The following is a 24915-nucleotide window of genomic DNA, read 5'->3' as shown; positions in this document are numbered from 1 at the left end:
AGGCTGCGAGTTGAGTCCACTAAGTTTGCTTCTCGCTACTTGGGTCCCTTCAAGGTTCTCGAACGGGTTAATCCTGTGGTCTACCGTTTGGCTCTTCCTCCACGCTTGGGTATCACCGACACCTTTCATGTGTCCCTCTTGAAACCCATGTACATGTCCCGGTTTTCCGAGTCATCTGCCGGGACATCGGGTTCGTCTACGGACGATTACGAGGTGAACACTATTTTGGGGTGCAAGGTGGTACGCGGCAAAAAGTTCTATCTGGTGGATTGGAAGGGTTATGGCCCAGAGGACAGGTCATGGGAGCCTGCTGAAAACATTCGGTCCCCGCAGCTCATTGCTGCCTTCGAGCGTAGCGAGGCCCAAGAAGGGGGGGGCCCTAGGAGGGGGGGTAATGTTAGGTCTCGAGTTCCCGCTTCTGCACAGCGGGAATCTCGAGCCATCTCCGCTGCGGTCTCCCATTCTTATCCAGCCGCAGTGGATCCTGCTCAGCAGGGACGTCGGTCCCAGCGTCTTTCTCGGTCTCACTCTGTGCAGAGAGTTACTGCTGCTTCTTCAGCTTCTGCCATTAAAGCCAGTGCTGGTCAGCAGCGAGCGGACTTCTCTGGGACTAAGTCCTTGTCTGCACACACTGAGCATGCCCAGGGCAAGATCTCCCGTTGGAGATCGAGGGTCATGTGCTCAGGCTCTGCAGCACATTTCATTGGTCTTCTTGGCAGGTCTTGGAAGGGCAAAGTTTCTGTGGCCACTTCCTGTGCTGCAGCTATATAAACTGCGCATGACCGCACGGACATGCGCTAGTGTACAATTGTTAATGTGTGCATGTTGTGAGTGCAAGTCGTCCTTGGATACCCCTACCCTATTGAATGTCTGTTCGCGGAAGGTGTATGGTTGCTATCTAGTGCCCGACTTATCCTACTGCACGAATCACACATTACAGTGTCCAGTTGCTGTGACCGCCAGTACGGCGCCGTGCACTTCCTCTGTGCTTTCCTTACCCAAGCCTGGGTGGTTAGTGGCGTTCGTCAGTGCGGCACCGCATGCACTCTTGTGCCTTAATATTGTTATATAGTTTCCTTACACACCCAGTTGCGGTGTTGTGCCAGCAAGGGTCTAATCGGACTTCAATCCTAGTTGGGGTTGAGTTCGCTGACTACTTGCTCGCGCTCTATGTGCGGTACCGCGGTCCTGTGACGCAACAGGATCGCTTCCTTCACGCTGGGTGAAGTTTAACCCACATGTGTATACTTATGAGCACCGCCATATAGTCCGTCATTACTTGGCAGCAGGTTCCATCTCTGCACGGTGGACCCCGGGCTGCGAACGCACCATACTCTATCTGTCTTATTATTTGGTGCGTTCCGCTAGCCCTAACAATTACTAGGTCTGAAACTACGCAGAGGAGCCCACCCCTGTACCTAATGATTGCACCCTTTTGTGTTTTCGTTTTGTTGTAATGCGAGACATTAACATGTATGTATTGTTTGGGACTACTAACTGGCAGACACTCATTACAATCAGCCTCCGCTGACAACACCAATGCTGCCTGTGTACCCCTGCAAGAGAATTCAAAGTGCCTACAGCCCAATTTTATTATGTTAGGCTTTCGAAGCCTGTCTGCGGTCCCTCCTTCCACTACGCCTCCACTGACCTGTCTACTGCTGCCCGTGTACTCCTGGAACCAATTATAAAGTGCCTACAGCCCAATTTTATTATGTTAGGCCTTCGAAGCCTGTCTGCGGTCCCTCCTTCCACTAGGCCTCCACTGACCTGTCTACTGCTGCCCGTGTACCCCTGGAACCAATTATAAAGTGCCTACAGCCCAATGTTATTATCTTAGGCCTTCGAAGCCTGTCTGCGGTCCCTCCTTCCACTAGGCCTCCACTGACCTGTCTACTGCTGCCCGTGTACCCCTGGAACCAATTATAAAGTGCCTACAGCCCAATTTTATTATGTTAGGCCTTCGAAGCCTGTCTGCGGTCCCTCCTTCCACTACGCCTCCACTGACCTGTCTACTGCTGCCCGTGTACCCCTGGAACCAATTATAAAGTGCCTACAGCCCAATTTTATTATGTTAGGCCTTCGAAGCCTGTCTGCGGTCCCTCCTTCCACTAGGCCTCCACTGACCTGTCTACTGCTGCCCGTGTACCCCTGGAACCAATTATAAAGTGCCTACAGCCCAATTGTATTATGTTAGGCCTTCGAAGCCTGTCTGCGGTCCCTCCTTCCACTAGGCCTCCACTGACCTGTCTACTGCTGCCCGTGTACCCCTGGAACCAATTATAAAGTGCCTACAGCCCAATGTTATTATGTTAGGCCTTCGAAGCCTGTCTGCGGTCCCTCCTTCCACTAGGTCTCCACTGACCAGACCACTGCTGCCCGTGTACCCCTGGAACCAATTATAAAGTGCCTACAGCCCAATTGTATTATGTTAGGCCTTCGAAGCCTGTCTGCGGTCCCTCCTTCCACTAGGCCTCCACTGACCTGTCTACTGCTGCCCGTGTACCCCTGGAACCAATTATAAAGTGCCTACAGCCCAATTTTATTATGTTAGGCCTTCGAAGCCTGTCTGCGGTCCCTCCTTCCACTAGGCCTCCACTGACCTGTCTACTGCTGCCCGTGTACCCCTGGAACCAATTATAAAGTTCCTACAGCCCAATTTTATTATGTTAGGCCTTCGAAGCCTGTCTGCGGTCCCTCCTTCCAATAGTTCTCCACTGACCAGACCAATGCTGGCCGTGTACCCCTGGAACCCAGCTGAACGTGCATGGAGCCTACTTTTTTTCTTTGTTTTATATTTATAAAGCCCAGATGAACTACTCTGTACCATGGTTCAAGCCACCCAGTCGTCACTTCTTTTGCGAGAAAAGCCATCCCAGCCCTCCACCGACATGAAAAATTCTGCATTGTCATAGCACTCAGGCAATCAAACAGTAGAAAGGTGCACCTGACAAGAGACGCATGGACCAGTAGGCATGTCCACAAAAAGTTACGTGTCCATTACGGCGCACTGGGTTAATGTGTTGGATGCATGGTCCACAGGGGACAGCCTACAAAGTCTGTCTGCAGTCCCTAATTCAAATTGTCCTCCGTTGACGACACCACTGCTGCCCGTGTACCCCTGGAACCAATTTTAAAGTGCCTACAGACAAATTTTGTAATGTTAGGCCTACTACGCCTGTTTGTAGTCCCTCCTTCCAATACTCCTCCACTGACCACACCACTGCTGCCCATGTACCCCTGGAACCTATTTTTAATTGCATATAGCATCCTTTTTTTAATAGTAGGCGTACAAAGTCTGTTTGCGGTCCATAATTGAAATAGTCCTCCACTGACCAGACCAATGCTGCCTGTGTAACCCTGTAACCTTTTTTAAACTGCATTGAGCCACATTTTTGGTTTAAGGCTTACTACCTGTGTCTGTCAGCGCCACTCAATACAGCTGTCCTCCTTTGAAAAAAGCTGAGCGTCAATAGTCTGGTTTTCAGCCTCTAGGAATTTGAAAACTGCATTGGGGCTACTACTTCGGTATTGCCTACTAACGGTGTCTGCCGCTCGAAGGTGTTCCCCAGGTTTCCTCGCCATTGCTTCGATCTTCTGACTCTCTTTTAGTAGTTGTAGAAAACTACACTGCATTAGGCCTACAAATTGGGTATGGGGTGTAGAGACGGTGTGTTCCACTCCAAGGTGTTCCCCAGGTTTCCTCTCCATTGCTTCGGTCTTCCGACTCTCGTTTAGTAGTTGTTGCAAACTACACAGCATTAGGCCTACAAATTGGGTATGGGGTGTAGAGACGGTGTGTTCCACTCCAAGGTGTTCCCCAGGTTTCCTCTCCATTGCTTCGGTCTTCCGACTCTCGTTTAGTAGTTGTTGCAAACTACACTGCATTAGGCCTACAAATTGGGTATGGGGTGTAGAGATGGTGTGTTCCACTCCAAGGTGTTCCCCAGGTTTCCTCTCCATTGCTTCGGTCTTCCGACTCTCGTTTAGTAGTTGTTGCAAACTACACTGCATTAGGCCTACAAATTGGGTATGGGGTGTAGAGACGGTGTGTTCCACTCCAAGATGTTCCACAGGTTTCCTCGCCATTGCTTCGATCTTCCGACTCTCGTTTAGTAGTTGTAGAAAACTACACTGCATTAGGCCTACAAATTGGGTATGGGGTGTAGAGATGGTGTGTTCCACTCCAAGGTGTTCCCCAGGTTTCCTCTCCATTGCTTCGGTCTTCCGACTCTCGTTTAGTAGTTGTTGCAAACTACACAGCATTAGGCCTACAAATTGGGTATGGGGTGTAGAGACGGTGTGTTCCACTCCAAGGTGTTCCCCAGGTTTCCTCTCCATTTCTTCGGTCTTCCGACTCTCGTTTAGTAGTTGTTGCAAACTACACTGCATTATGCCTACAAATTGGGTCTGGGGTGTAGAGACGGTGTGTTCCACTCCAAGGTGTTCCCCAGGTTTCCTCGCCATTGCTTCGATCTTCCGACTCTCGTTTAGTAGTTGTAGAAAACTACACTGCATTAGGCCTACAAATTGGGTATGGGGTGTAGAGATGGTGTGTTCCACTCCAAGGTGTTCCCCAGGTTTCCTCTCCATTGCTTCGGTCTTCCGACTCTCGTTTAGTAGTTGTAGAAAACTACACTGCATTAGGCCTACAAATTGGGTATGGGGTGTAGAGACGGTGTGTTCCACTCCAAGGTGTTCCCCAGGTTTCCTCGCCATTGCTTCGGTCTTCCGACTCTCGTTTAGTAGTTGTAGAAAACTACACTGCATTAGGCCTACAAATTGGGTATGGGGTGTAGAGACGGTGTGTTCCACTCCAAGGTGTAACCCAGGTTTCCTCTCCATTGCTTCGGTCTTCCGACTCTCGTTTAGTAGTTATTGCAAACTACACTGCATTAGGCCTACAAATTGGGTATGGGGTTTAGAGACGGTGTGTTCCACTCCAAGGTGTTCCTCAGGTTTCCTCTCCATTGCTTCGGTCTTCCGACTCTCGTTTAATAGTTTTTGCAAACTACACAGCATTAGGCCTACAAATTGGGTATGGGGTGTAGAGACGGTGTGTTCCACTCCAAGGTGTTCCCCAGGTTTCCTCTCCATTGCTTCGGTCTTCCGACTCTCGTTTAGTAGTTGTAGAAAACTACACTGCATTAGGCCTACAAATTGGGTATGGGGTGTATGTTGTGAATTCTGTGGCTGAATTCACTCCTGTGGTCACAAGTGGTACTGCAGCTTCTGAGCTTCCTCCCTCAGGTGTTCTGGTGAGCTCGTTGGCTGCTTTGTTATTTAACTCCGCCTGATTCTGTCTTCCTTGCTCCTTGTCAATGTTCCAGTGTTGGATCTGAGCTTCTGGATCTTTCCTGTGGCCTGCTGCTCTGCTTAGATAAGTGCTTCTTTGCTTTTGTTGCTACTTTTTCTGTCCAGCTTGTCAATTCGTTTTGCTGGAAGCTCTGAGACGCAAAGGGTGTACCGCCGTGCCGTTAGTTCGGCACGGTGGGTCTTTTTGCCCCCTTTGCATGGTTTTTTGCTTTAGGGTTTTTTGTAGACTGCAAAGTTCTCTTTGCTATCCTCGCTCTATCTAGAATATCGGGCCTCACTTTGCTGAATCTATTTCATCCCTACGTTTGTCTTTTCATCTTGCTAACAGTCATTATATGTGGGGGGCTGCCTTTTCCTTTGGGGTATTTCTCTGAGGCAAGTCAGGCTTGTTTTTCTATCTTCAGGCTAGTCAGCTCCTCAGGCTGTGCCGAGTTGCATAGGTAGTGTCAGGCGCAATCCACAGCTGCATTTAGTTGTGTTCAGGATAGGTTCAGGTATTGCGGTCTACAGAGATTCCACGTCTCAGAGCTCGTTCTATTGTTTTTGGGTTATTGTCAGATCACTGTATGTGCTCTGATTGCTGGCACACTGTGTCACTGGATTGCCTACATAACAGTACAAGGAGCCAACCTAATGATTCTCAATAGAGGGAAAAAAGAACTTCTGACATCATTTTTTTTTCTCAGCTCTGTGTTCAGTCTTTTTTTTTCCCTAGACATTTGGGTGTTTCAGGACACAGGTGTGGACATGGATATTCAGGGTCTGTGCTCTTCAATGGATAATCTCGTTACAAATGTACAAAGGATTCAAGATACTATTGATCAGAAATCTATGTTAGAACCAAGAATTCCTATTCCTGATTTGTTTTTTGGTGATAGAACTAAGTTTCTTAATTTCAAAAATAATTGTAAGCTATTTCTGGCCTTGAAACCTCATTCTTCTGGTAATCCTATTCAACAGGTTTTGATTATTATTTCTTTTTTGCGCGGCGACCCTCAGGACTGGGCATTTTCTCTTGCGCCAGGAGACCCTGCATTGAGTAATGTCAATGCGTTTTTCCTGGCGCTCGGATTACTTTACGATGAGCCTAATTCAGTGGATCAGGCTGAAAAAAATTTGCTGGCTTTGTGCCAGGGTCAGGATGATATAGAAGTATATTGTCAGAAATTTAGGAAGTGGTCAGTACTCACTCTGTGGAATGAATCTGCGCTGGCAGCTTTGTTCAGAAAGGGTCTCTCTGAGGCTCTTAAGGATGTCATGGTGGGTTTTCCTATGCCTGCTGGTTTGAATGAGTCTATGTCTTTGGCCATTCAGATCGGTCGACGCTTGCGCGAGCGTAAATCTGTGCACCATTTGGCGGTATTGTCTAAGATTAAACCTGAGCCTATGCAGTGCGATAGGACTATGACCAGAGTTGAACGGCAAGAACACAGACGTCTGAATGGTCTGTGTTTCTACTGTGGTGATTCCACTCATGCTATTTCTGATTGTCCTAAGCGCACTAAGCGGTTCGATAGGTCTGCCGTCATTGGTACTGTACAATCCAAATTCCTTCTGTCCATTACCTTGATATGCTCTTTGTCATCGTATTCTGTCATGGCGTTTGTGGATTCAGGCGCTGCCCTGAATCTGATGGATTTGGATTATGCTAAACGTTGTGGGTTTTTCTTGGAGCCTTTGCGGTGTCCTATTCCGTTGAGAGGAATTGATGCTACACCTTTGGCCAAGAATAAACCTCAGTACTGGACCCAGCTGACCATGTGCATGGCTCCTGCACATCAGGAAGTTATTCGCTTTCTGGTGCTACATAATCTGCATGATGTGGTCGTGTTGGGGTTGCCATGGCTGCAAACCCATAATCCAGTATTGGATTGGAACTCTATGTCGGTATCCAGCTGGGGTTGTCAGGGGGTACATGGTGATGTTCCATTTTTGTCTATTTCGTCATCCACTCCTTCTGAGGTCCCAGAGTTCTTGTCTGATTATCAGGATGTATTTGAAGAGCCCAAGTCCGATGCCCTACCTCCGCATAGGGATTGTGATTGTGCTATCAATTTGATTCCTGGTAGTAAATTCCCTAAAGGTCGATTATTTAATTTATCCGTGCCTGAACACGCCGCTATGCGCAGTTATGTGAAGGAATCCCTGGAGAAGGGACATATTCGCCCATCGTCATCACCACTGGGAGCAGGGTTCTTTTTTTTAGCCAAGAAGGATGGTTCGCTGAGACCGTGTATTGATTACCGCCTTCTTAATAAGATCACTGTTAAATTTCAGTATCCCTTGCCATTGTTATCTGACTTGTTTGCTCGGATTAAGGGGGCTAGTTGGTTCACTAAGATAGATCTTCGTGGTGCGTATAATCTGGTGAGAATCAGGCAAGGAGATGAATGGAAAACTGCATTTAATACGCCCGAGGGTCATTTTGAGTATCTAGTGATGCCGTTCGGACTGGCCAATGCTCCATCTGTGTTTCAGTCTTTTATGCATGACATCTTCCGTGAGTATCTGGATAAATTCCTGATTGTTTACTTGGATGACATTTTGATCTTCTCAGATGATTGGAACTCTCATGTGAAGCAGGTCAGAATGGTTTTCCAGGTCCTGCGTGCTAATTCTTTGTTTGTGAAGGGATCAAAGTGTCTCTTCGGTGTGCAGAAAGTTTCATTTTTGGGGTTCATCTTTTCCCCTTCTACTATCGAGATGGATCCGGTTAAGGTCCAAGCCATCCAGGATTGGACTCAGCCGACATCTCTGAAAAGTCTGCAAAAATTCCTGGGCTTTGCTAATTTTTATCGTCGCTTCATCTGTAATTTTTCTAGCATTGCCCACACCATTGACCGATTTGACCAAGAAGGGTGCTGATTTGGTTAATTGGTCTTCTGCTGCTGTGGAAGCTTTTCAGGAGTTGAAGCATCGTTTTTGTTCTGCCCCTGTGTTGTGTCAACCAGATGTTTCTCTTCCGTTCCAGGTCGAGGTTGATGCTTCTGAGATTGGAGCAGGGGCGGTTTTGTCACAGAGAGGTTCTGGTTGCTCAGTGTTGAAACCATGTGCTTTCTTTTCCAGGAAGTTTTCGAACTGCTGAGCGTAATTATGATGTGGGCAACCGAGAGTTGCTGGCCATGAAGTGGGCATTCGAGGAATGGCGTCATTGGCTTGAAGGAGCTAAGCATCGCGTGGTGGTATTGACTGATCATAAGAACCTTACTTATCTCGAGTCTGCCAAGCGCTTGAATCCTAGACAGGCCCGTTGGTCGTTATTTTTTGCCCGCTTCGATTTTGTGATTTCGTACCTTCCGGGCTCTAAAAATGTGAAGGCGGATGCTCTGTCTAGGAGTTTTGTGCCCGACTCTCCGGGTTCATCTGAGCCGGCGAGTATCCTCAAGGAAGGAGTCATTGTGTCTGCCATCTCCCCTGATTTGCGGCGAGTGTTGCAAAAATTTCAGGCGAATAAACCTGATCGTTGTCCGGCGGAGAAACTGTTCGTCCCTGATAGGTGGACTAGTAAAGTTATCTCTGAACTTCATTGTTCTGTGTTGGCTGGTCATCCTGGAATCTTTGGTACCAGAGAGTTAGTGGCTAGATCCTTCTGGTGGCCATCTCTGTCATGGGATGTACGTACTTTTGTGCAGTCCTGTGGGATTTGTGCTAGGGCTAAGCCCTGCTGTTCACGTGCCAGTGGGTTGCTTTTGCCCTTGCAGGTCCCAAAGAGGCCTTGGACACATATTTCGATGGATTTCATTTCTGACCTTCCCGTTTCTCAAAAGATGTCAGTCATTTGGGTGGTCTGTGATCGCTTTTCTAAAATGGTCCATCTGGTGCCCTTGGTTAAATTGCCTTCCTCCTCTGATTTGGTGCCTTTGTTCTTCCAGCATGTGGTTCGTTTGCATGGCATTCCTGAGAATATTGTTTCTGACAGAGGTTCCCAGTTTGTTTCAAGATTTTGGCGAGCCTTTTGTGGTAGGATGGGCATTGACCTATCTTTTTCCTCGGCTTTCCATCCTCAGACTAATGGCCAGACCGAACGAACCAATCAGACCTTGGAAACATATCTGAGATGTTTTGTTTCTGCAGACCAGGATGATTGGGTGTCCTTTTTGCCGTTGGCTGAGTTCGCCCTTAATAATCGGGCCAGCTCGGCTACCTTGGTCTCTCCATTTTTCTGCAATTCTGGGTTCCATCCTCGTTTCTCTTCAGGACAGGTTGAGTCTTCGGACTGTCCTGGTGTGGATTCTGTGGTGGACAGGTTGCAGCAGATCTGGACTCAGGTAGTGGACAATTTGACCTTGTCCCAGGAGAAGGCTCAACTTTTCGCTAATCGCAGACGCCGTGTGGGTCCCTGACTTCGTGTTGGGGATCTGGTTTGGTTATCTTCTCGTCATATTCCTATGAAGGTTTCCTCTCCTAAATTTAAACCTCGTTTTATTGGTCCGTATAGGATTTCTGAGATTCTCAATCCTGTGTCTTTTCGTCTGACCCTCCCAGACTCCTTTTCCATACATAATGTATTCCATAGGTCGTTGTTGCGGAGATACGTGGCACCTATGGTTCCATCTGTTGAGCCTCCTGCCCCGGTTTTGGTGGAGGGGGAATTGGAGTATATTGTGGAGAAAATTTTGGATTCTCGTGTTTCTAGACGGAAACTCCAGTATCTGGTTAAATGGAAGGGTTATGCTCAGGAAGATAATTCCTGGGTTTTTGCCTCTGATGTCCATGCTCCAGATCTTGTTTGTGCCTTTCATGTGGCTCATCCTGGTCGGCCTGGGGGCTCTGGTGAGGGTTCGGTGACCCCTCCTCAAGGGGGGGGTACTGTTGTGAATTCTGTGGCTGAATTCACTCCTGTGGTCACAAGTGGTACTGCAGCTTCTGAGCTTCCTCCCTCAGGTGTTCTGGTGAGCTCGTTGGCTGCTTTGTTATTTAACTCCGCCTGATTCTGTCTTCCTTGCTCCTTGTCAATGTTCCAGTGTTGGATCTGAGCTTCTGGATCTTTCCTGTGGCCTGCTGCTCTGCTTAGATAAGTGCTTCTTTGCTTTTGTTGCTACTTTTTCTGTCCAGCTTGTCAATTCGTTTTGCTGGAAGCTCTGAGACGCAAAGGGTGTACCGCCGTGCCGTTAGTTCGGCACGGTGGGTCTTTTTGCCCCCTTTGCGTGGTTTTTTGCTTTAGGGTTTTTTGTAGACTGCAAAGTTCTCTTTGCTATCCTCGCTCTATCTAGAATATCGGGCCTCACTTTGCTGAATCTATTTCATCCCTACGTTTGTCTTTTCATCTTGCTAACAGTCATTATATGTGGGGGGCTGCCTTTTCCTTTGGGGTATTTCTCTGAGGCAAGTCAGGCTTGTTTTTCTATCTTCAGGCTAGTCAGCTCCTCAGGCTGTGCCGAGTTGCATAGGTAGTGTCAGGCGCAATCCACAACTGCATTTAGTTGTGTTCAGGATAGGTTCAGGTATTGCGGTCTACAGAGATTCCACGTCTCAGAGCTCGTTCTATTGTTTTTGGGTTATTGTCAGATCACTGTATGTGCTCTGATTGCTGGCACACTGTGTCACTGGATTGCCTACATAACAGGTGTAGAGACGGTGTGCTCCACTCCAAGGTGTTCCCCAGGTTTCCTCGCCATTGCTTCGATCTTCCAACTCTCGTTTAGTAGTTGTAGAAAACTACACTGCATTAGGCCTACAAATTGGGTATGGGGTGTAGAGACGGTGTGTTCCACTCCAAGGTGTTCCCCAGGTTTCCTCTCCATTGCTTCGGTCTTCCGACTCTCGTTTAGTAGTTGTTGCAAACTACACAGCATTAGGCCTACAAATTGGGTATGGGGTGTAGAGACGGTGTGTTCCACTCCAAGGTGTTCCCCAGGTTTCCTCGCCATTGCTTCGGTCTTCCGACTCTCGTTTAGTAGTTGTTGCAAACTACACTGCATTAGGCCTACAAATTGGGTCTGGGGTGTAGAGACGGTGTGTTCCACTCCAAGGTGTTCTCCAGGTTTCCTCGCCATTGCTTCGATCTTCCGACTCTGAATATGAGAGAATATGAATATGCTGAATATGCTAGAATATGCATGTGCCCGTAGTATATGGACAATGATGATTCCAGAATTTGCGGCAGACTGTGCCCATCGCTGATTGGTCGAGGCAACCTTTATGACATCATCGTCGCCATGGCAACCATTATGACATCTACGTCGATACTGTGCCCGTCGCTGAATCAGAAACGTGGGATTTCTACGTCCTTTATGACATCATCGTCGCTGTGCCCGTTGCTGGTTCGTCGAGGCCTGGCGACCTCGACCAATCAGAAACGTGGGATTTCTACGTCCTTTATGACATCATCGTCGCTGTGCCCGTTGCTGATTGGTCGAGGCCTGGCAGACAGACAGACAGAAAGACAGACAGACGGAAAAACCCTTAGACAATTATATATATAGATATATCTACTCTAATCTAACCTGTCAGTGTGATTTTACTGTACACCGCGCTGAATTGCCGGCTTTTCAAAGGACACCGGTGCGTAAAAATCGGACAGCACTCGCATGGTGCGAGTGCTGTGCATTTTTTTTTGTCGCACCCATTGACTTGCATTGGCGAGTCTCGTCCGAGAATCGCAGCAATACGCAGCATGCTGCGATTTTTTTCTCAGCCCAATTTTGGCTGAGAAGAAAATCGCAAATGAAAAGACGCCTATTGAATAACAGTCGATTTTTTATCGGATTGCACTCATCCGTTTTCCTCGCAAGTGGAAAGGAGCCCTAACACATTACCTTGTCCTATAGCATAGGCCAAGGATGACCACGGGACACAAAAGATTCATCCCAAGTGCACATTAGTAGTGTATATTCATAGTAAAAATCTGAGGAGAATTTAATCCCTTCACTACCTTGGGTTTTTCCGTTTTTGAGTTTCCGTATTTTGTTCCCCTTCTTCCCAAAAGCAAAAGTTTAATATTGTTTCCATCTATATGGCCATGTTAGCTCTTGTTTTTTGAGGGATGAGTTTTACTTTTGAACAACACCATCAGTTTTACCAAATAGTGTACTGGAAAATGGGAAAAAAATGAAAATGTAGTGAAATTGCAAAAAACTGCAATCCCACAACAGTTTTTTATGGGGAGGGAGTTATAACGTGTGCTAAAACTGACCTGCCATTATGATTCCCCAGGTCATTATGAATTCGTAGATACCAGACATGTATAGGTTCTTTTTTATTTCAATGGTGAAAAAAAATCAAAAGTTTGTAAAAAAAAAGTCACCAGACCCATAGTGTCCGATTTTCAAGATCTGGGGCTGGGTGAGGGCTTTTTTTTTTGCGTGCCATGCTGCTGTTTTTATTGATGCCATTTTCTTATATATGATCTTTTGATCTGCCATTATTTCAATATAATGCAATGTTACGGCAACCAAAAATACCGTAATTCTGGCTTTTTGATTTTTTTCTCCTTAAGCCGTTTACCGATCAGATTAATTCTTTTTATATGTCGATACATTGGGCAATTCTGAAAGAGTGATATATGTGTATTTTTTCTTTCTTTTTAATTGTTTTATTTGAAATGGGGAGAATGGGGGATGATTTAAACTTTTATTATTTTTTATTTTTTATATTGTTACAAACTTTTATTTACTTTTTACTAGCTTTAATAGTCTCCATGGGAAAGTAGAAGCTGTAATCATCTCATCACTTGTGCTTCAATATTTTGCATGTTAAAAATGTTAATTAATACATGCTATTCTGCAGGCACAATTTGGACACAGCAAATCCTAAGCCTAATATTTAATGAAGGCCATCGAAACAGAACAGAACAGATTGAAACCATGGATAGAGTTCCATGGATTGAGTATAACGTTAACAACATTGACTACAACAGCCGTCCATCTCCTCGTCTCTTCTCGACTCACCTGCCTTATTATCTAATGCCTAAAGATCTGAGGTTCCGGATGGGAAAGGTAAATCACATAAGTATTCATTTACAATATTTATCATATTGAATCTTTTATAGATGATTTTACAGTATTGGTGTTTTGAGAAGCTTGGTGGCAAAAAATAACAAAATTAGAATTATCTTCCAGAATTTTTTTTCATTTTAGTCACATTTGCCTACCTGCAAAAAGACAGGGCATAACATAATAAAATGGGTATGCATGGGAAAAAAAACATAAGGCAGGAAACAAAATGCCGAGAGCAATTATTTTTCCTAGGGTAGCTTATTTTCTTATAAATAAGGAGAAAATACAAGGAAGTGTTTTGAGATTGGGTTTTGCTGATAAGTATTTCTAGTTTTTGTACAGAGTCTTTGGTAGAACAACAGACACAGTAACCACAGGATAACTTTGCATGGTGGTTCTTCCAGCCGGCAGTATAACGGACTATTCCATGTGTTGATGTGAGTGTTTGTATGTGCAGATATGCATGTGCATTTTTTGCATAAACTGTAAGGAGTAGTTATGTGTTTGTAAAGGCATGTGCCCAGGATCTTGTTGTGAAAGTACTGTATGTAGTGTGTGTATCATGGATGTAGCAACTGTGGTTATGTTGTTGTTCTGATGTGCACATATGTGTGAGTATATGTACACTAAAGTGTTCATTCAGTATATAGATATTGTGACGGTCACGGGCACTGTATATGAGGGGAGATATGTGTCACGAAAATTGCTTTCTTCCGCGATCTGAAAACCTTAAGTTTCTCTCCAGCATGCCATTTGGTGAAGGGGTTAACTAGCCATCACAAGGGTTTGGGTTTTTGTGAGAAGGTGTTAGGTATGTGTCCATGTACAGGATTGTATCAGGATTTGATCAGGATTTGGCGCAGGTAAAATCTGCACCAAATCTGCACCTGAAGTCACTGGCAGGTCACCTGCGTTTTTTATGCGTTTTTTGATGCTTTTTTTTCTAGCGGATTTATGTGTGTTTTTGTAAGCTCAATAAAGACATACCAAAAAAAGGGTGATGTCATTTCTTGTCCAACCTTTTCATTTACATACTCCATTGAAGAATAATGTTAACACACACAGACAGATGATAGATAACAGATAGATCGATAGATAGATGATAGATAATAGATAGATCCATCGTATCTATCTATCGTATCTATTATCTATCTATAAATATATCTATCGATAGATATATCTATAGATAGCTAGAAAGATATATTGATAGATAGATAATAGATAGATAGATGATAGATAGATAATAGATAGATACGATAGATAGATAATACCAAGGCCAATGTTTAGTATATCTATGTATCTATCGATATATCTATCTTTAAATATATCTATAGATAGATTATCCATCTACTATATAATTGTCTAAGGGTCACTTCTGTCTTTATTTTGTCTGTCTGTCTGTCACGGAAATCCCAAGTTGCTGATTGGTCTCTGCAAAAAGGCCACGACCAATCAGCGACGGGCACAGTCTGACGGTGAAATGGCCGCTCCCTACTCCCCTGCAGTCAGTGCCCCTTCCAGTCAGAGCTCACACAGGGTTAATGGCAGCGTTAACAGACCATGCTATGCCGCGGTGTAACGCATTCCGTTAACGCTGCTACTAACCCTGTGTGACCAACTTTTTACTATTGATGCTGCCTATGCAGCATCAATAGTAAAAAGATCTAATGTTAAAAATGATAATAATAAAAAAAATCATTATATACTCACCCTCCGTCGGCCCCTGGATCCAGCCGAGGCCTTTCCCGCTCCTTGCGATGCTCCGGTGACCGGTCCATGCATTGCGGTCTCGCGAGATGATGACATAGCGGTCTCGCAAGACCGCTACATCATCATCTCGCGAGACTGCAATGCACTCTTGGACCGGAGCGTCGCGAGGAGCATCAGTAAACGCCTAGCCTGGATCCGGGGGCTGACGGAGGGTGAGTATAGAACCATTTTTTATTTTAAATCTTTTTTTTAACAGGGATATGGTGTCCACATTGCTATATACTACGTGGGCTGTGTTAGATACTGCGTGGGCTGTGTTATATACTACATCTCTGTGCTATATACTATGTGGGCTGTGCTATATACTACGGTGCTGTGGTATATATTACGTGGCTGGGTAATATACTACATCGCTGTGCTCTATACTACGTGGCCTGTGTTATATACTGCATGGGCAGTGTTATATACTACGTCTCTGTGCTATATTCTATGTGGCTGGGCAATATACTACGTGGCTGTGCAATATACTACGTGTCTGTGCTATATACTACGTGGGCTGTGTTATATACTACATTGCTGTGCTTTAGACTATGTGGCTGTGCTATATATTATGTGGCTGCTATATACTATGTGGCTGTGCTATCTACTGCGTGGGCTGTGTTATATACTGCGTGGGCTGTGTTATATACTACGTGGGCTGTGGTATATACTACATGGCTGTGCTATATAATACGTGGCTGTGCTATATACTACACGGCCTGCCGTAACCAATCAGCGATATTGGCACGACGTACATACATACAACCATATTCTAGAACACCCAATGCGTTAGAATCGAGCCACCATCTAGTATATATATAATCATGTAAGGGTCTGCTTGTCTGTAACGGAAATCCCGCGTCACTGATTGGTCGCGGGTGGCTGGCGTGAGCAATCAGCGACAGGTGCAGTCAGGCCGTGAATTGGTGCAGGATTTAAACCACGCTTCGCTAATTGCTCGCGCCCTGCTGACCGCGACCAATCAGCGGTATTGCAGCAGAATTTAAACACCACTTCATAAATATAGTACATACATATTCTAGAATACCCGATGCGTTAGAATCGGGCCACCATCTAGTAGATATATAATAGTAAGGCCAATGTTTATGAATGAACTTTTAATTAAAAAAAAAATGGGAAAAAAAATGGCGTGGGCTCCCGCGCAATTTTCTGCACCAGAGGGGGAAAGCCGACGGCCGGGGGCCAATATTTGTAGCCTGGGAAGGGGGTAATACCCCTGGCCCCTTTCCAGGCTATGAATATCAGCCCGCAGCTGTCTGCGTAGCCTTTACTGGCTATTAAAATAAGGGGACCGTCCCCCCAAAAAAATGACGTGGGGTCCCTATATAATTTATAGCCAGAAAGGCTACGCAGATAGCTGCAGGCTGATATTCATAGCCTAGATAGGGGCCATGGATATTGCCCCCCCGGCTACAAATAACGGCCCACAGCCGCCCCAGAAATGGCGCATCTGTAAGATGCGCCAATTCCGGCAGTTAGCCCCTCTCTTTCCACTCCCGTGTAGCGGTGGGATATGGGGTAACAAGGGGTTAATGTCACCTTGCTATTGTAAGGTGACATTAAACCGGATTAATAATGGAGAGGCGTCACTAAGACGCCTATCCAATATTTATCCTAGAGTAGTGAAAGAGTTAAAAAAGAAATAAAGACACAGCCAGAAAAAAGTATTTTATTATTCTTAATTTCACCATACTTACCATACTCGATCGCCTGCAAAAAACGTAAAATAATAAACCGTATACTCCCTGTCCGACGCAGTCCAATTAATAACGAATGCCCCACGACGATCTCCCCTATAGAACAGTGACATTGGGTGATGTCACTGCTCTATAGGACCCTCAGTGACACACTGACAGGAGACAATGGCTCCTGCAGTGCATCACTGAGAGGTTACTGTTCAGTTCACTGGTCTCACTTTATGGCAATTGCTGCGTGGGAACTTTCTCACACAGCAATGCCAAAAGTGAGACTAGGGACTATTTTCTCACAGGGGCGTAGGAATACATTGTGAGGAATACATTGTGGAAGGATATCTTCCATCATTGTATTCCTGGAGCCCCTGGAGAGAGGTCGCATCAACTGATGCTGCAGCTCTCCACGGGAGATCGTCGTGAGACACTCATTTTAATTGGATTTCTGCAGGTCAAGGAGTATAGTGTTTGTTTATTAGTTTAATATTTTTTACAGGTGACAATGGCTTCGGGGATCAAAGTGACAAGTGATGGTGAGTAGAGTTGAGCAACTTTTACTTTTTTCGGATCGAGTCGGGTTTCGCGAAATCCGACTTTGTCAAAAGTCGGGTCGAGTGAAATCGGCCGATTATTGCGAAAAGTCGGGGGCCGACTGAAACATGAAACTCAATGCAAGTCAATGGGGAATCAAAGTCGGCAGTGAGTGGAGGACAGGAAAACACCTACAGAGCCCATTTTAATGCCAAAAACATCAATTCTTATTACTTAAGCTTGTCAATCTTAATTTACTTTATAATAATAGTTAGGCATTGAAAACTGGGGGTCATTTGGCTAAAATTGTGGGGGGGTAGGGCTGGCTCAAGCTTTTCGTGGGCCCAGGAAGCGCGGAATACGTCACGGCGGTGGAGCAGGGAGAGGTAAGTATTTCAACTTTGCAAGTGCTGTGATCCTGAGCAAGCAGGGGGGCCCACTCGTTGGCACTGGCACAGGGCCCCTCATAGTACGGCGGTGTGTTTGATGGCGGGTGGCACCTCCCACTGCCAGAGACATTTTTGCGTACTATGAAGGGCCCTGTGCCAGTGACGTCGTCAACGAGTATGCCCCTCCACCTGATGAAGGAGCCTGCACTTTCATCTGCACCTTCCTCTTTGTCCCCGTGTAAGGTGGTATAGTATGTGGGAAGGGGACCTGACTTTCAGCAGGGTCAATGGGTCAATGTACCAGCAGACTCATCTAGCAGTGGCTGGGCAATGGGCAGGATGAGGAGGAAACACAGTTAGTAGGCCTAAATGATAAAGTAGGCAAAATGCAGTAAAAAATTGGTAACAGGACTAAACAGGCGGCATTGCTTTGTTCAGTGGAGGCCAACTGTAATAAGTGGCAGACACAGTTAGTAGGCCCAAATAATAAAGTGGGATAAATGCAGTTAAAAATTGGTAACAGGACTAAACAGGCAGCATTGCTTTGTTCAGTGGAAGACAACTGTAACGAGTGGCAGACACAATTAGTAGGCCCAAATAATAAAGTGGGCTAAATGCAGTTAAAAATTGGTAGCAGGACTAAACAGGCAGCATTGCTTTGTTCAGTGGAGGACATCTGTAATGAGTGGCAGACACAGTTAGTAGGCCCAAATAATAAAGTAGGCTAAATGCAGTTCAAAATTGGTAACAGGACTAAACAGGCGGCATTGGTTTGTTCAGTGGAGGACAACTGTAATGAGTGGCAGACACAGTTAGTAGGCCCAAATAATAAAGTGGGCTAAATGTCTGCCAAAAATAGTTCATAAATAAACAGGTGGTATAGCTAGGTACAGGGGTGGGCTCCTCTGCTGAGTAGCATACAGTGGTAGTAGGCGCAAAGTATTAAGTGGTCTAAATGGATGCCAGGGCCCCTGTATATTTTAACTATCATCTATCATTTCAACAAATTTGTATTGGCAGTGCCATTGAAGGATTTAACAGCACAGACTACACAGTGGTGGAGCAGGGAGAGGTAAGTATTGCAAGTGGTAGAGCACTGTTCAAGCTGGGGGGAACACTCTCTCGTGGGCGGCGGTACTGGCACAGGGCCTCTCATATTACGAAGGTGTGTCTGACGTTGGTTGTGCACCACCACCGTCAGATACACTTCTTTGTACTATGAGGGACCCTGTGCCAGTGCCGTCGCCCAAGAGTGGGCGCACCCATCTGTCCTGGCAAACGGCACTCTCACGGGTGCTTGCGCCAGGTGGTGACCACAGCCCTGTGGGGGGAGTCAGCCCATTTAGGGAGGTATAAAAATGGCCTATGGTGGACATTCAGCAGCTGCAAATGGAGGAATTGGAGAAGTCAGTAAGAGGAGGCCAAAAGCAAGACATTTTTCAGGCAAGCTATGTGTCAGCAGTGGAAGGTGGGGCAAAATAATTTGAAATCCATGATTGGTTCATTTTAATGAAGGTTAGATCATCAACATTCTGGGTAGCCAGATGTGTCCTTTTTTCGGTCAGTATTGAACCAGCAGCACTGAAGACTCTTTCTGATAGCACACTAGAAGCAGGGCAAGCGAGCTCCTGTAATGCATATTCTGCCAATTCAGGCCAGGTGTTTATTTTAGATGCCCAGTAATCAAAGGGGAATGACCTGTGAGGGAGCATATCGATAAGGGAGGAAAAGTAGTTCGTAACCATACTGGACAAATGCTGTCTCCTCTCACTTTGAATCGATGCAGAAGTACCTGTCGTGTCAGCGGTCATTGCGAAATCACTCCACAACCTGGTCATAAAACCCCTCTGTCCAACGCCACTTCGGATTTGTGCACCTCCAACACCTCTGCCATGTTGCCCCCTGTTGTGAGTTCTGTTTTTGGGCTCCCTCTGGTGGTTGCTGATGGTACTGGGTGACTTGTCTTTCCTGGGTTTCTGGGTTCCACCTGTTCCATCAGCATATGGGAGTTTCCTATTTAACCTGGCTTTGCTGGCATTTCCTCGCCGGTTATCAATGTATCCAGTGTGTCTTGTTACCTCTGCTCCCTGCCCCTAGAACCTTCTGGTCAAGCTAAGTTTGGATTTTCCTGTTTTGGTGTTTTGCTGTATTTGGTTTTTAGTCCAGCCTGCAGATATGTGATTCTTGCTGCTGGTTGCTCTAGTGGGCTGAAATTGCTCCTCATGTACCATGAGTTGGCACATGAGTTCAAGTAATTTCAGGATGGTTTTTTGAAGGGTTTTTCGCTGACCGCGCAGTTCACTTTTGTATCCTCTGCTATCTAGCTTTAGCGGGCCTCATTTTGCTGAAACTGTTTTCATACTGCGTATGTGCTTTCCTCTCATTTCACCGTCATTATATGTGGGGGGCTGCTATTTCTGTGGGGGATTTCTCTGGAGGCAAGAGAGGTCTGTGTTTCTTCTAATAGGGGAAGTTAGATCTTCGGCTGGAGCGAGACGTCTAGGATCATCGTAGGCACGTTCCCCGGCTACTTTTATTTGTGTGTTAGGTTCAGGGTCGCGGTCAGCTCAGGTTCCATCGCCCTAGAGCTTGTTTGTATCTGTGCTTGTCCTTTAGTGATCCCCTGCCATTGGGATCATGACAGTACTGTGTTTATTTTAGATGCCCAGTAATCAAAGGGGAATGACCTGTGAGGGAGCATATCGATAAGGGAGGAAAAGTAGTTCGTAACCATACTGGACAAATGCTGTCTCCTCTCACTTTGAATCGATGCAGAAGTACCTGTCGTGTCAGCGGTCATTGCGAAATCACTCCACAACCTGGTCATAAAACCCCTCTGTCCAACGCCACTTGGACATGATCCCAATGGCAGGGGATCACTAAAGGACAAGCACAGATACAAACAAGCTCTAGGGCGATGGAACCTGAGCTGACCGCGACCCTGAACCTAACACACAAATAAAAGTAGCCGGGGAACGTGCCTACGATGATCCTAGACGTCTCGCTCCAGCCGAAGATCTAACTTCCCCTATTAGAAGAAACACAGACCTCTCTTGCCTCCAGAGAAATCCCCCACAGAAATAGCAGCCCCCCACATATAATGACGGTGAAATGAGAGGAAAGCACATACGCAGTATGAAAACAGTTTCAGCAAAATGAGGCCCGCTAAAGCTAGATAGCAGAGGATACAAAAGTGAACTGCGCGGTCAGCGAAAAACCCTTCAAAAAACCATCCTGAAATTACTTGAACTCATGTGCCAACTCATGGTACATGAGGAGCAATTTCAGCCCACTAGAGCAACCAGCAGCAAGAATCACATATCTGCAGGCTGGACTAAAAACCAAATACAGCAAAACACCAAAACAGGAAAATCCAAACTTAGCTTGACCAGAAGGTTCTAGGAGCAGGGAGCAGAGGTAACAAGACACACTGGATACATTGATAACCGGCGAGGAAATGCCAGCAAAGCCAGGTTAAATAGGAAACTCCCATATGCTGATGGAACAGGTGGAACCCAGAAACCCAGGAAAGACAAGTCACCCAGTACCATCAGCAACCACCAGAGGGAGCCCAAAAACAGAACTCACAACAGCCCCCTACGGCTCGTGTGAGAACTGGGTACGTCATAGCATGGTACTGCGTGGGCCATCAGGTCTTTGAAAGCTTCGCTTTCAACCAACCGGTAGGGCATCATCTCTAACTAGATTAGTATAGCAATGTGGGCATTGAAACCCTGTGTACGCGGATGAGAGGATGAGTACTTTCTTTTCCTAACGAGAGTCTCTTGTAGGGTGAGCTGGACTGGAGAGGTGCATATGGTGGAACTAGCAGTGGTGGTGGTGGTGGACATGGCCGATTGAGAGAGGGTGGGTGATGGTATTCTTGATGTTGGCCTACATACAGTGTTTCCTACCAATAACCTTGTGATTCCCTGACTAAATTTTGAAGATTCTTCCCTCTGCTAAAGTCTTTGAGCATTTCAATTCTTACAGATAACTGTTGACCGATCATTCGGATCTTGGTTAAAAAATTGCCACACTAAACTCTTCCTACTATGGAACACCTTTTCAGGCATTGCACACTGTGCTACTTTCACCGGATGGCCATGCTGTCCTACAACTGTTTTTGTTTTTGACAAACGTTTTTGGCCTGATACGGGCCTGCCAGATGACAGCTGTTGCGATGTAGATGGCTGCTTCAGATCATCCTCCTCCGCTTCTGAGCTACTGGCAGCGGCACCCTCTTCCCCCAATGGCTGCCAATCTGGGTCAACAACTGGGTCATCTATCACCTCCACTTCAATTTCATGTGCACCTTCCTCTGTGTCACCGTGTAAGGTGCTATAGCGTTCGTGACGGGGCACCATAGTCTCATCAAGGTCAGATTCTGGCTCAGTACATTGCAAGGGAAATGTAGTGATCTGAGTCAATGGAACAGCATAATAATCTAGCTGGGGCTGTGCATCAGTGCACTCCATGTCCGATTCATCTTGTAATGGGCAGTTAACAATTTCCCTTTCTAACCCAGGCACGGTATGTGTAAAGAGCTCCATGGAGTAACCTGTAGTGTCGCCTGACGCATCCTTCACTTTTTAGTTTGGGTGAAGGACACAAGGAAACGTCTTGTTCCTGACCTGGAGCATCCACTGACGACTCGCTGCTTTTATATTTGGAACTTTCTGAATAGGAGGCGAAAGAGCTAGAGGCTGAGTCAGCAAGGAAAGCCAAAATTTTTTCCTGCTGCTCCGGCTTTAAAAGCTGTTTTCCTACTCCCAGATAAGGGAGCCTTCGAGGCCTTGTGTAGCCAGACGATGACACTAGCTCAACACCTCCAGCCTTAGGTGCTATTGTGCTTTTGCCACTACCACCAGATACACCACCACCACCACCACCATCAGTACCAGCTGGCAACCACCGCCCACGGCCTCTTCCACGAGACTTCCTCATTTTTTGGAAAATCTAACCAAAATAACAACCGTTATATGGTACTGTAAAACAAGGTAGAAGGTGTACATAAATTTGTTGAGAATTTAAATCTCCCTTTTTTGGGGGGAGACTGAACCAAAACTCAGGCCCTGTGCATAAAACAACACAATGGAAGTGGCAGAAAGTGGCTGGCTGATATACGACAAACTAACAGGACAGAAGTATATCCACTTTGTGAGAATGTGAATCTCACATTTTTGGGGGGAGACTGAACCAAAACTCAGTCCCAGTGTATATAACAACACACTCTAAGTGGCAGCAAGTGGCTGGCTGATATACGACAAACAAACAGGACCGAAGTATATCCACTTCGTGAGAATTTGAATCTCACTTTTTTTGGGGAGACTGATCCAAAACTCAGGCCCAGTGTATATAACAACGCAATCTAAATGGCAGAAAGTGGCTGGCTGATATACGACAAACAAACAGGACTGCAGTATATCCACTTTGTGAGAATTCGAAGCTCACTTTTTTGGGGGGACACTGAACCAAAACTCAGGCCCAGTGTATAAAACAACACAATGTAAGTGGCAGAAAGTGACTGGAAGATATATGAAAAAATACAAGGACTGTAGTACAATTTCAATCTCCCTACAATGATCTCAGGAAAAGTATGGCAGCAATAAAAAGGACTGCTGCACACAAAAGTGTGGACAAATAAACAAGAGAACTGTGCAGAAAGGAGCAACAGGATTTTTGCTTTTAAAAAAGCAGTTGGTTTGCACAGCAGCGTGCAAACAGCAATGCAGCTATCAGGGAGCCTTATAAGGCAGCCTAATAAGCTACAGAGATGATGCAGAAAAATATAAACTCCACTGTCCCTGCAAAACAATTGTGGTGTTGGACAATGGAAATCACTACAGCACAAGCAGTTTGGGGGTTAATCTTCCCACCCTAACGATATCACTTCTTCTGATGAAGCTGCAGCAACCTCTCCCTATGCTAAGATCGGCAGAAGTAAGATGGCAGTCGGCGTGCACGCCCCTTTATAGCCCCTGTGACGCCGCAGAATGCAAGCCAATCACTGTCATGCCCTTCTCTAAGATGTTGGGGACCGAGACCTATGTCATCACACTGCCCACACTCTGCGTCCTCCTTCATTGGCTGAAAAATGGCACTGAAAGCGTCATACGAAACGCGACTTTGGCGCTAAGATCGCCGACCTCATGGCCGATCCCACACTAGGATCGGGTCGGGTTTCATGGAACCCGACTTTGCAGAAAGTCGGCGATTTTTTAATTTGTCTGATCCGTTTCGCTCAACCCTAATGGTGAGTATGTAATCTATGTTATATGTACTGTATGTCTGTGTGTATGTTGTATGTATGTGTTGTATGGTGTATGTTGTATGTCGTATGGTGCATGTTGCATGTTGTCGCATGTTGCATGTTGTCGCATGTCGCCGCATGTCGCATGTTGTCACATGTCATATGTTGTCGCATGTTGCATGTCGCATGTTGCATGTCACATGGTGTGTGTCACATGTCGCATGTTGTCACATGTTGCATGTTGTTGCATGTTGTATGTAGTATGGTGTATGTTGTGTGTTGTATGTGCACACAGTGTAGACGAGTCCGGCTCTGTTACATCTGGATGCCTGACATCTAGATGTAGCAGAGCCTGTAGAAGATCGCCGGAGATAACTCTCCAGCGATCACCTATACTACAGCGTTCTCACAAACAGCTGATCAGACTAGTGAACGGAGACAAGTCCCAGTCACGTGCACAGCAGTTCTCTGATAACATAAGTTATCGCGAGAACTGCAGTGGACGAGGGACTTCCAGCGGCGGGACAGGTGAGCCGGCCGACATGCGTAGTAAGCTGCTTGTACGCAGTTTCTACGCATGTGATTAATCATTAGATGCAATTTTATCACATCTAATGATAGTCTATGGTAAATATATGGCGCGGTGACGTAGTGTGGCCGCTTTGTAAACAGACATGCTGCGTTCTGAAAAGACGTGCTGCATGTCCATTTACGTGGGTCTGCCGCCTCCGTGTTTTACCGCATAGTGGAGACGGGATTTCCTGATATCCCCTCCACTATACTGTAACATCTGGACGCTGCGTGTTTGATGCTGCGGCTCTACGCAGCGTCAATCACGCAGCGTTTCCTGAACGTGGAAACATAAAATAGAAATCTGCAGGGGTAAAAAAAAAGGAAGAAATCTGCACAAAAATCTGCAACGTGTGCACATACTAAAAAAAGGCGCAGATTCTAATCTGGGTTTTCTGCCAAGAAATGCAGAATCTGAACAAACAATTCCACAGTCAAATCTGCAACGTGTGAACATA

At 46.0% G+C, this 24915-nt stretch overlaps 1 protein-coding gene across 1 annotated transcript in view; it reads left to right on the top strand.

Annotated features, from left to right (window-relative positions):
- LOC138680669 (amine sulfotransferase-like) overlaps nt 1-24915 on the top strand; it is an 82897-nt gene that overhangs the window by 32947 nt on the left and 25035 nt on the right. The window contains exon 3 of the mRNA XM_069767974.1: nt 13045-13253. Coding sequence (XP_069624075.1) covers nt 13045-13253 — 209 coding nt within the window. The remainder of the gene's footprint in view (nt 1-13044; nt 13254-24915) is intronic.

The sequence above is a fragment of the Ranitomeya imitator genome, chromosome 5, assembly GCF_032444005.1.
Source record: "Ranitomeya imitator isolate aRanImi1 chromosome 5, aRanImi1.pri, whole genome shotgun sequence".
Taxonomy (NCBI): Eukaryota; Metazoa; Chordata; class Amphibia; order Anura; family Dendrobatidae; genus Ranitomeya; species Ranitomeya imitator.
Note: the sequence above shows the minus strand (reverse complement) of the source record. Positions and strands in the feature narration are given on the sequence as shown.